This window comes from Rhinolophus sinicus, chromosome 11 (assembly GCF_057876585.1).
Source record: "Rhinolophus sinicus isolate RSI-liver-muscle chromosome 11, RSI-T2T, whole genome shotgun sequence".
NCBI classification, from domain to species: Eukaryota; Metazoa; Chordata; class Mammalia; order Chiroptera; family Rhinolophidae; genus Rhinolophus; species Rhinolophus sinicus.
In genome coordinates this window covers 24,561,525-24,573,176 of record NC_142511.1, presented here as the reverse complement: position 1 = coordinate 24,573,176, position 11,652 = coordinate 24,561,525, and the positions used below count along the sequence as shown (strand labels likewise).

The 11,652-nt window shown below is 44.2% G+C and overlaps 1 protein-coding gene across 6 annotated transcripts; it reads left to right on the top strand.

Moving 5' to 3' along the window:
* The first annotated feature begins 1,553 nt into the window (after positions 1–1,553).
* On the top strand, positions 1,554–11,227 carry LAX1 (lymphocyte transmembrane adaptor 1). 6 transcript variants are annotated; one of them, XM_019711465.3, is made up of 6 exons: positions 1,554–2,405; positions 3,971–4,164; positions 6,601–6,740; positions 7,117–7,227; positions 7,782–7,867; positions 9,605–11,227. In XM_019711465.3, the coding sequence occupies exons 2-6, from the start codon at positions 4,076–4,078 to the stop codon at positions 10,523–10,525; spliced, it is 1,347 nt and encodes a 448-aa protein (XP_019567024.3). In that variant the 5' UTR covers positions 1,554–2,405; positions 3,971–4,075; the 3' UTR covers positions 10,526–11,227. The 6 variants fall into 6 exon arrangements, with proteins under 6 accessions (XP_019567024.3, XP_019567026.3, XP_074178285.2 ...); XM_019711467.3 differs by having other exon boundaries at positions 1,558–2,405; positions 6,631–6,740; XM_019711466.3 differs by lacking the exon at positions 1,554–2,405 and adding an exon at positions 3,422–3,640.
* Positions 11,228–11,652: the final 425 nt, after the last annotated feature.

Below are 11,652 nucleotides of genomic sequence, written 5' to 3'. Positions count from 1 at the left end.
TCAGTTCTCCTTCCATCACCATATATTCGATCCCCCTTACCCTCATCTCCCACCCCCCCACCCCCCTTACCCTCTGGCAACCACCAAACCATTGTCTGTGTCTATGAGTTTCTGTTTCTCATTTGTTTGTCTTGTTCTTTTGTTGCTTTTGGTTTATATACCACATATCAGTGAAATCACATGGTTCTCTGCTTTTTCTGTCTGACTTATTTCGCTCAGCATTACACTTTCAAGATCCATCCATGTTGTCACAAATGTTCCTATATCATCTTTTCTTACCGCTGAATAGTATTCCATTGTGTATATATACCACAACTTCTTCATCCATTCATCTATCGAAGGACATTTTGGTTGTTTCCATGTCTTGGCCACCGTAAACAAAGCTGCAATGAACATTGGAGCACACGTGTCTTTATCTCTAAATGTTTCCAGATACTTTTTATTAAAATAATTTTTAAAAATAAAAATGACACTTGATCTTTCTAATAATTCAAACAATAAGTGTCCAGATAAAGTAACAAACTACCTCAAGCACCAAAGCAAGAAATAATTAAAATAAACTCTTAAAACGCAATTTCATTGGAATTTTACAAGAAAATAAGAAACTGCTATTAAAATGAAGAAACTTGTCATGCAAAGGCCCCAAGTAGAAAAGTGACAAAAAGCTGGGTCTGCTTGGAATGCAGAGTGCCTTCCAAGGGGCGGCCGGCCAAGACTGACCACTGCATGAGGGCAGGGACCTACTCTATTTTATGGACAAAGCCAGTGGCTAGCCCCATGCCGTGGGAAGGTAGGTAGGCTAAGCACCCAGAGAGGAAAGGAGGAAGGCAAGTGGCAAGTCCATTAAGAATAAAGAAATAAGCCTCATGCCTCAGGAGGTAATAATACAATAGCAGCCCATTTAACTGAGCTCTTCTTGCACATGCAAAGTCCAAAGCCAAGCATTTGTCATTGTTAGCCCAACTAACTCTCACAGCAGCTTTACCTAAGTACTATTATTATTGACCCTATTCCTCCAAGGAAACACCCAAAAAGGTTAGAAGACCTGCCCCAAATCACCCAAATAGTAATTTAGGATCTAAACTCATGTTGATACTCTTAATGCGAGGCCTCCATCTTTCCAAAGAGGATTCTGAGAGGTTTTTGGTATCAGCAACATCGATGAAGTGACATGTAGCCTCCTCCCCTCAAGGGGCTTTGCTCACCTGGATGCGTAAGTTCTATTTAAAATAAGTTTTAATACTGTTAGAGAACAAAATGTAACCGAGTAAATCTAAAGATCTAGTTCGCTTTATTAAGTGATTCATGTATCCAGCATCATCTCATCTAGCAGGTAGAGGGACACTCTGAGGGCTTGTACAAAATGGATGGTTTTTATAGTAAGAAGGGCGGAGCAGGGGAGTCATTAGCAAAAAAAAAAAAAAAAAAAAGATTATTTTTAAACCAGAACATTTTATTTTGTGGGGGAAGGGAAAGGCAAGTATTCTGCCATGCAGATTGCCTCTTCTTCCTTTGAGGTGGGTGGATGGAGAAGGCCCAAGCAACAGATTACCTTAGGGGTGCTTGACTAGAACATTCCAGAATGGTTAACTAAGATTATATTTCTGGGAGAAGCTGAAACTGCAGTTAAATCAAGTATTAAGTCTAGGTTTAATATGGGCTTTAACACAGTGAGGCCATTTTGGGCCTGTGGTTTTCTCTTTAACAATACTTTAGAATCATATGTCACATTCAACCTCCGAAATCATTACAAGTGATTAAAGGGAAACAGTAGAGCAATCAGGTTTAAAACATATATGCTATTTCCCAGGAATGAATAATTTCCTTCCTCTATTATGATGAATCACTTCAGACACTTATTTTGTGTTTTAATTGCTGGCTTAATTGGTTTATGTCCCATAGGGAGGGAAAGAAGAGCATGGTGGAAGGGTACTGCCAAGGGCCTAGAAACCTGGACCTCCTTCTGCGCCTGGGAGCCTCCTTTGAGGAAGTTATTTCCCTCAAGTGTGGCGCAGGAGAGAATCAGAAGACCAGAGGCAAGTTTTGTGTGACTCAAGCAGGCTGGGTAGATAAAGAGATGATTACATGCAGGGGGAAGTATTTTGGAAAAAAAAAAAAAATTTCAAGTAGTAGTCAGGGTTCTAAGGTTTGGTTCTATCTGCCTTCCTGTGTATCATCTTTCAAGTTCCTGATTCACACACAGTCTCCTATTGGTTCCAGTGGCTCAGGACAGGCCTGGGGCGCCTCTCTGTTCCAACAGTCCCAGCCACTAACCAGAGCAATGGATCTTTTTCCTGTGAGGAGTCCTATTTCTTACTCAGTCCTGAACTAAAGGAGAAGTGGACAAAGACCCAGATTCCAGCTCTAGACCCAGCTGCCTCTGAGCCATCTCTGCTTCCTGCCAGGTAAGGCTAACTTGGACAGTGGGGACAGCGGGGACAGTGAGGACCTGGAATGGCAGAGCTCCGGGGAGAGCCAGACAGGGGTCCCCCTCTACTAGGGGACCTGTGAGAGCCTGGACAGGTACAGGGCAGGGGTTGACAGGGAAGAGATGGGAGAGGGGCATGGTGGTGAGGCACTGGCTGTCTTCCTGCCATCACCTGGGAATCCCTTTTCTTGTGGAAAGCAAAGTCAGAGGCTCTTCTTCACACCCTCTTAATAGTCTTAGTGGCGCCTTCTCTTTGGACTCTCCCAAGATGCAAAGAGAGTTTTAGGAGATTGGTAAGAGGAAGAGGGGAAGGGAGTCAGAAACAAATTTTGAACAATCCTCAAAGTTTGGGACACTTTAGGTAGACACAGGGGATGAACAACTGGCTTCTGGGACAGGTGCACAACAGACAGGACTGGATCCATCTTCTCCAGAAGAGCCCTGTGAGCAAGACAGCTAGCAGTCGGGGCCACTGACTGCCTTCAGGGCAGGCCTCAGGGAGTAGGGGGGAAAAGAGAGGGCTGAAATGGCTTCCAGGAGCTCTGCTAACCCAGCGTCATCTCCATTGTGGGGCAATACCCAGAACAGAGGTTCTCAAAATGTGAAATAGGTCAGCTCCATCAATATCACCTGGGCAGCATTTATGACAACAAACTTAGCACTCTCCACCCACGAATCAGCATCAGGTGCCAGAGATCTGCATTTGTGTCGAAAAAGCACCCTCCACTTCTGTAAACTTGTTAAAAAATTACAAACCTGGAGGCTTATAAAACACTAAGTACCTCAGAAACCCAGTGTGGACGATTGGTGACTGCCCTGCCACCTTGCCCACACTCCCCATAGACAATGGAGCACCTTGCCAGTCCAGGAAACAGGGGGTGCAGATGTGGTTTTTTTTCTTTTTTATTAAAAGCTTAGCAGCATTTCCTGTATACCACGTTTCCTTAGCACATTGGTGGCGTCGCTTCCTTTCACTGACTCTCTGTTTCCATTCTGGCAAAGTGTTTGCTCTTTTCTCTGCTTTGGGGGCGGGGGTAGATAATCGAGCTTCTCACGGAGCCTCTCTCTCTAGCCTCTTGGCAGTTCCCACCTCTGAGTCTCTCACATTTTCACCAGAAGGCAAAGACTGTGGCTTCTCCCTGAGCCACCTTAAAAGGAGATGACACCAGATATACTCTCCCCTCTACAATGGGCATTTGTGGTCACATCCAGGTAGAATCTAACCTGTTCTTTTTGTATTTTGGGTCAACTCAGCCTGACATTTCAGGGGTAAACACATAGTAGGTAGTTTGTTGGAGGGGAAAAATTCTAGAAAGATTGGAAGTTTAAAAACCAATAAACTTTTTTTTCGTGAGGGACTTTGGTGAATAAAGATTTCAGAGGAAGAAATTGTGAGAGTAGAAAGTTGTGTACTGGGAGTGTTTGGAAGTCATGGACGGAGAACAGCAGGATTTGTTATTCTTATCTACTAAAAAAAGTGGTTTTACCACACAGGATTATATGTAAAATGCAAACCAATTTTGCCTTTTCTCCTGGGGGCAGCATCTTGGGAAAAGCCAGAAGAAGTGGCAGACATGCTGGCTGGCTAATTATGCGTAAGAGAAGGCTTAGAAGGAGAAGCTGAAGCCAACAAGGTTCCTGTGGACAATGGACGTCATCACCCCAACACTGTCAGAAATCACAGGAAGTACCTTGGAGCCCAGCTCTCTACAGGTAACTCTCGGCAGGTTGGACAGGTAAGTGGCTCAGGGTGGTGAAGTCCACCCTTCCCTGAATTGCACAGAGGGCCCTGATCTACCTTGGGGGTTTTCTACCCTACAGTGCTACCACCTACAACCAGACTCAGGTCCACTAAAACCATCCAAGTCTAGGCTCAGAGAAGTTTGCTCAAGGTTACTGGGAAGAAAGGAATAGGAACTGAGGAGTAAAAGGAGTCATTGGGGGAAAGGAAAGGTTACGATAACACAGGATTTCCTCAGATCTGGCTGCCTGGCTTGGTTGGATTTCTCACCTCTCAGGAGCCCTGATCACGGTCCTCAATCTTCCCTATCTCAGATCCCACAAATCACTCCTCAAAAAAATACTAGGTCCACCAAGACGAAAACAGAAGGCCCACTTTTTCCAAAGATGTGTTTTTAGGTCCTAAAAATTTGCCATGAATCATAGCTACGCTTATATTTTTTAAAGATATATCTTTAGGACATAAAATCTCACAGAACTAGTTGTGGATATCAATTTTACTGCTATATCTTTACGTTCAGTATCTTACTAACAAAAATAAAAGTCCATCAGCAGATGAAACTTTAGGAAAACTGGTAGGTATAAATTTCAGTGCTATGATAACAACACAAGTATAATAAATTTTAAATTGCTGTAATTTGCGGAAATAAATATTACCATGACCAATACATGTCACTTGCATGTGGGCAGGAGCATTGATGGGAGTTAAATTTATAAAGTCAGAACCTTGGAGTGTCCCCCAAAAAAAAAACCACAAACGATTTCTGTATTTATTCATTTGTTTATTAATTCACTCACTCATGCATTTAACCAATATTCGTCAGGCCCTTACTAAGTACCAGGCACTGTTAGATTCCAGGTGAACAAGGTAGACAAGTCTGTGACCTCCTGGAGCTTACAGTCAAGTGGGAGATCAGAAACAGATAAACAGATGAATGTATACTATAATGTCAGTCATAAATGCTATGAAGAAAAATCAGAGTAAGGGGACTGAGAGTAACAGGTGTGGCCAGAGAGGACCAATCTGAGGAGGTGACATTTCAGAAAAGACCTAGATGTAATGAGGGACTGAGCCAGGCAGACAGGTCTCAGACAGGACTGTGATTTGCACCGGCAAGGAACAGCAAGGAATCCTGGTGGTCAAAGTCAAAGTTGGTAGGAAATAAGGTCAGAAGATAGGCAGAGGCCAGAACATAAGGTGCCATGAAGTCCTCACTGGGTGGGGACTATGGCTGTTATCTCAGGTGTGATGGCAAATCATGGAGGGTTGCAAGTGGAAGAGGAATATGATCTGATTAACCTGTTAGAGGATCACACTGGCTCATGTGTGAAGATAGTATGTTGGGGCTGAGAGTGAAAACATGGAGACCCATTAGAAAGGTCATTGCAAAGGTCTGTGTGGAACACACAGTGGCTTAGGCCCAGAGGTGGCAGTGGAGGAATAAGAGGTGATTGGGTCTGGGATAGATGCCTAGGACTGAGCAACAGAATCTGCTGGTTGACTAGAAGTGGGTCATGAAAGAAAGCGAACAGTCAAGGATGGTTTTAGACTGAGCTACTAGATGATGGGAAAGCCCAGAGTAGGAGGAGGTTTATAGGGAGAGAACAGTTCTGTTTCAGAGAGATTTGGTTTGAGATGTCAGGCAGCCTAGTGGAAATGTCCAGTACAAAGTTGGATAAACAAGCCTAGAACTCAGGAGGACAAAATCTTTCCCTGATGGATGACCTGGTTCCTATATTTGGGGGTGGCAGGTCTGCTAGTGATTCCTTCTGGCTACTTGCTGTTACAATAGACAACGCAGAACAGCAATGCCAGCCCCGCAGGGGAATTGCAAGTGGCACAGAACTTGCTTGGTGCATTTGCATTGGTTAAATTCAACAGAACAGAGTGTTGCTTGGAGACCAGCTCCACAAGTTGTTGGTCCTGTGAAAGTTACCCAAGTGCACACAAGATGTACTATCACCGAGCCACACTCTAACTGTAAATTGGGTAATCGACCCAGGATCCAGAATGAGGGGAAGCAAGGGCTGATGAACTTGATTCTGCAAGTTTGGAGGTCAGTGTGCTGCAGTGGAAAGAGCGCAATCTGTGGGCACACCTAGACTCACATTCCAAGTTTGCTCCTTCCTACCTGTGTGATCTCTGGTATGTGACTTTACCTTTCTGAGTTAAATCTCAGGTTCCTTGGCCACAAGAGAGATGGGACTGTTGCAAAGATTAAATAAGTATCACATGCAAAACCCAGACATCCAATAGGCATTCACACAGGATAGTCCTTCTCTTGCGTACAATTGCCCTCTGCCCACGAAGAGATGGCCGTCTTCCACTACAATGCCTATCCCACCTCAGCCATCCTTTACCCAGCTTCCATTCCAAATTGGCTCAAACTCCTGAAAGAAGCATTTTCTCCAACCTCCCCACCCTCCCACAGCTGGGTCCTGGCACTCGGTTTTCCTCTTAGATATAAAGACCAGAGCAGCAGCATCTTTTCTGGGTTTGCGGGACTCCTCGCCGTCCTCCTGGTCATCGCGGTTCTCTGTGTCCTGTGGAACTGGAATAAACGGAAAAAGCGTGAGTCCCTTGTTTGTCCAAAGTTGAGACACATTAGGACTAATAATCTAGCCTGGCATTTAAAGCCCAGTTTATTCTCTAAGGATACGCTATTGCACCAAGGACACACTGGTCCTTGATTCACTTAAGATCATAGGCTGTGGCTTCAAAAGGCTCAGTGCTGATTGTGGATCCATTTTGAAAATCCTTGCCCTCGTAACCCTGCGCCCCCATTTTCTCTTCCCTGTTTTCTGCTTTGTCCACCAAGCCTCCTATTTTTATAGCTCAAATGGAATTTGCCAAGTCTACAAATTCGGTTTTTATGATGCAGGGCGAGGAAATACTTTCAGGGACCATTTCGTCCCCAAGAGTCCCCTTCTCTCTCGTTGCCACGCAGGGCGAGGTCCTTACCTGCAAGTCAGCATCATGCCTTTACGGACTCTGCCTCGACCCAGGCAACGAGCCAGAAATATTTATGACTTCTTGCCCCGGAGGCAAGAAGAGCTGGGTAGGTTTTTCTTTGTAATCCATAGAGGCCTGACATACTGAACTTCTGCCCCCAAAATGCACCTCTCACCACCCGGAAGCAACTTCTAGAACTTCATGCCCATAAGGGAGCATGGAGGAGAATGGGATAGATAGACTGTAAAATGCAACTCCAGTGGGGGGGCCTAGAGAGCTCTAAAAAGGGAGCAGGGGTTGTCTAGTTTGGGGTTTTTTTCTTGATGTTAAGGTAGCAGAGGACAGATGTGTGTGTCTAGGGATGGAGAAGATATTCAGAAGGAGAACATGGCCTCCAGCATGACAGGCAGGGAGGGTTCCCACCAGGAGCTTCCTTCCCAGCCTCAACAGCCTTGTGCTCATGTTCCCTGGGACCTCAGGAGCTGAGGAGGGCCCCAGGTCTCAGTGCACCATCCTTGTAGCACTGACCATCTCACCACAGAACACCAGCCCGCAAGTATCAGACACCACACAAACCCATTTCACTCATGATGCAGGGAGTGTTGAGGCCGAAGGTAGGACTGGCTAACTGTCGTCAGGATTTGTTCTCTGTCCTTTCAGGCAGACATCAGGTGAGGAGCACACGCATTTTCAGTACTGAGAGCCTCCTTTCCAGAAACTCTGACAGCCCTCCTTCGGCGCATATGGTAAGAGTCATGTGAAATGACCAGCTTCTTGGGAGAAATGACTAATTTCTGGCAGAAAAACTGAGGTGAAAGAGTCATAGGTCCTCAATCTTGTCATCAGAGTCGAACAACATGTCCTTTGGCACTCGCCCTTGTGGCCTTATTAAAAAATCAGGAAGACGAGCCTCAGGACCTCCCTACTGCCCAAGGAGAAAAATTAAGACAGATATGAGCAAGTGCTTGGATCTTAAGGAGGGCACCAGGGCACGAATACTCCAGGACGTGATGTTAGAACTGCAATGGGTTGTTTTAACAAAGACATGATAATGTGCTTATTCAAATAAGCATAGTCCTTTTCAAAGTAACCACCTCCAGAGGGTCACAGATATTCCAACATTGCTGGTGGTGCTCAAAACAGGCATAAAACCCTGCTTTGGGAATTACTTCTTGGGCTCGTGTCAAATTATTTCAATTATCCTCAACAGCAGAAATAGTCATAAGTCACTGAGAACTGGTGTAGAAAGCGTTTGATCAAATGAGTTTTTATCAAAATGAGTTTTGTTACCCTTTGAGGTAACAAAAGAAGTGTTACAGTTAATAATCCCATGTGTATTTTGCTCTGGCTCTGAAGGCAGCTCCCACAGAGGAGTCCCACACGGTGTGGAGCAGAGGCACAGCAGAGGGACTGCTCGGAGGCTAGGGTGCTCATTTCCATAGCTAAGTTCTTGTTCACTTGTTACAGAATGAGTCCCTTTAGTTTTGTGGTCATCTCAAGCAAATGCAGCTATGCTGCTGATGGTGGTGTTACCTAGCCTGTCTTTACCATATGGCTGCCTCCATGTTGCCAGCTTTGCTTCCTCCTCTTTCCGCCTGTCCCACACTTGGGCTCCACTGGTAAAGGGCAGGAAAGAAGAGACTCCACTCCAAGACTCAGGTGGGTCCTGAGGGGATTTTGTATCTAGATCCCAAACTGACTTCAGCCGAGAAATATATTTAGCTTCTAAATGTTTCAAAAACATTTTGAGCCAGTGGCCCAACATTTAAAAATCTAAAAGATTTCATATTAAAGGCCAGATGTCCAGCTTTTCTTGAAAATTCAGGAATTCTGGAAACATCAGACCAGCATCCCTAAGTGGCCATAATCAGCTGATTCTGTGCGTCAGCTGCCCCTTTAATAATAATGCAAACATTTTTTAGTGTTTTCTGGGTGTCAGGAGCGATTTTAAATACTTTACATGTAATAATCCATTTACTCCTCACAGAAACCTGATGATATAGATATTATTGATATAATTGTCCTCATTTTATAAATTAGGAAATGAAAGCACAGAGAGATTAGGTAATTTGCCCAAATTCAGCACAGAGTGGTGAGGTTGGGAATAGCACCCTCAGTCTGAGTCCAAGTCTCTACTTTTAGCCACTATTCTGTGTTGCCCCTCAATGTGCTCTGAGGTAGCAGGCTCTCTTCACTTTATAATATTTCTCCCCACACCCCATTGAATCCCCACATTGAGCCCAAAAAACAGTTACTATTTATCACCACCTTTACACCATTGCTTTCCCTAAACTCAGCCCATTTTGCTCATACCTATCTAGCATCTGCAGACTTGCGTTTGGAAACCCTGATTCGGAGCTTTTCTCCAAGGTGGAGAACTGAGTGAAGGAACAATCAGCTAGCAGTACTGGCTGGGGAAGAAGAAAGGTTTTATACATACTTCTGCTTCCATCTTGTCACCGGCTTTCTCTTTTTGCTCATAGCCCTCCCCAGCAAGCAATGCCCTCCAGGTGCACAGAGCCCGTACTCATGCTGTGGGCATCTATGACAATGCCATGCGGCCCCAGATGTGTGGGAACCTCACTGTCTCAACACACCATGTCAATATCAGAGCAGCTGGAGACTACACAAGCATTTCTTCAGAGAATTTGAGAGATTATGTTAATGTCCCCACAATGGAAGAGTTTGCTGAGACTCTAGCTTCTAACAACACCCTCCCCAAGAACCTCTTTGTCCTCTCAAGTGCCCAGGAGCTGAAATTTACTAAGGAAAGAGACAAAGCCTGTGGGAATGCCAGTGACTGCACCAGTTTTTGGTCTCCAGGAACCGAGAGCAATGATCCGCTCAGTGATGAGGAAGGTTCTTCTCAGACCTCAAATGACTATGTCAACATGGCAGGGTTGGATCTCGGGGCCATCCAGAGGAAGCATCCCTGGGTGTCTGTTCAGGGCTGCAGAGATTATGAAAATGTCCCATCAACATATTCCAATGGAAGCCAGCAGCAGTCAGGACAAGTGATATCCTTAAACACAGACCATGTAGAGGGCAGAACAGATGGTCTAGGAACCCATGTTCAACTAGTCAGGCAATCAGGGAGATCCTTGGATTTAGGGGATTATGTGATTTATGAGCCATCTTCTCAGAGTGAGAACAGTCAGATGAAACATGGGGAAGAGATGTCAAATAAGGACTCTAATGACTATGAGAATATGCTAGCTGCCGAGTTAGGAGGCAAGGACTCTGAGCAGAGGCCAGACACATGGCTCCTTCCTGATGAATTAAGACCCAGCCACCCAGCTGGAAAGCTACATGGAGAAATCTATCCTGCCAGATCCAAAGCCACTACAGGTCTTCTAGTGAAGACCCACGACCATACTCATACTTCAGTGGATTCACTTGGTTAGGCTAAAAAGAGGCTGAGATGAGTAAGGAGCTAAGAGGCTCACAAAAGCAGGGGTTTGGGAAAGCCAGAAAGAAATTCTTCTCAAGCAGGGTGCCGTTATACCAATCTAACAATGTTTGCTAAAATTGCCTTTTAGGAGATAAATAATAAAAGACTACTTTAGGAAATATAACCTAAAATCATTACCTTCACTAATACCAGCAGGCTTAAAAAGAAAAATACAGCTTGTTTTGTAATCTGGGTAGAGACCAAAAGGAAGGGAAGAATGGGAGTGGGGGGTGGGAAAGCTTCCATTTTAAAATGAAGGTAGACAATCAAATGCCGTGCAAGATGTGGAACAATAAGAAATCTCACTCATTGTTGATGGGACTGCAAAGCATAACATCCACTTTGGAAAACTGTTTGGCTATTTCTTATAAACATACACTTACATGACCTAGCCATTCCACATTTCCAACTGAACTGAAAACTTGTGTTCACACAAAAAACCATGCATGACTGTTTATAGCAGCTTTATTCACATTTGTCCATAACTAGATATAACCCAGATTTCCTTCAACAAGTGAATGGATAAACTGTGATATAGTCATACAATGAATATCCACACTCAACAGTAAAAAAAGGAATGAACTATTGATTCATGCAACATAGACAAATCTTAAATGCATTTTTCTGAATAAAAGAAGATAGACCTAAAAATCTACATATTGTACGACTCCATTTATATGACATTCTAGAAAAGGTGACACTATAGGGATAGAAAACAGATTAGTGACAGGCAGGTTTGAAGAAAGGGGAGGAGTTTACTACAAAGGAATTTTTCGGGTAATGGAGGAGTTCTGTGGTGGCTGGCTCTATGATGTCACACATTTGTGAAAATGCAAAAAGAACTGTATAGCATACAGAATGACTTTTATTGCATGCAAATTAAAAAATTTAACCAGGCTGTCAGGGGAACCCACGATGGAATGCAAATGGAATTAATCTAACTGTATTACAAATATATGACATAACATCACACTGAAGAGGGTGGGGGGAAAAGGAATTGGCCTAATCAACTTTGGAAAACAATGTTTTCACTTGAAACTGTAAGATAGACTCAAAGAGTTCTACATAACACTGTACTCT

What these genes read in the sequence shown, in the direction of transcription:
- LAX1 (XM_019711464.3), top strand. Translation starts at nt 6,482, where the DNA reads ATGGCCGTCTTCCACTACAATGCCTATCCCACCTCAGCCATCCTTTAC. An exon ending in CTGGAATAAACGGAAAAAGC is followed by an intron (nt 6,741 to 7,116) that starts GTGAGTCCCTTG and finishes GTTGCCACGCAG; the next exon opens with GGCGAGGTCCTTACCTGCAA. An exon ending in CCGGAGGCAAGAAGAGCTGG is followed by an intron (nt 7,228 to 7,781) that starts GTAGGTTTTTCT and finishes CTGTCCTTTCAG; the next exon opens with GCAGACATCAGGTGAGGAGC.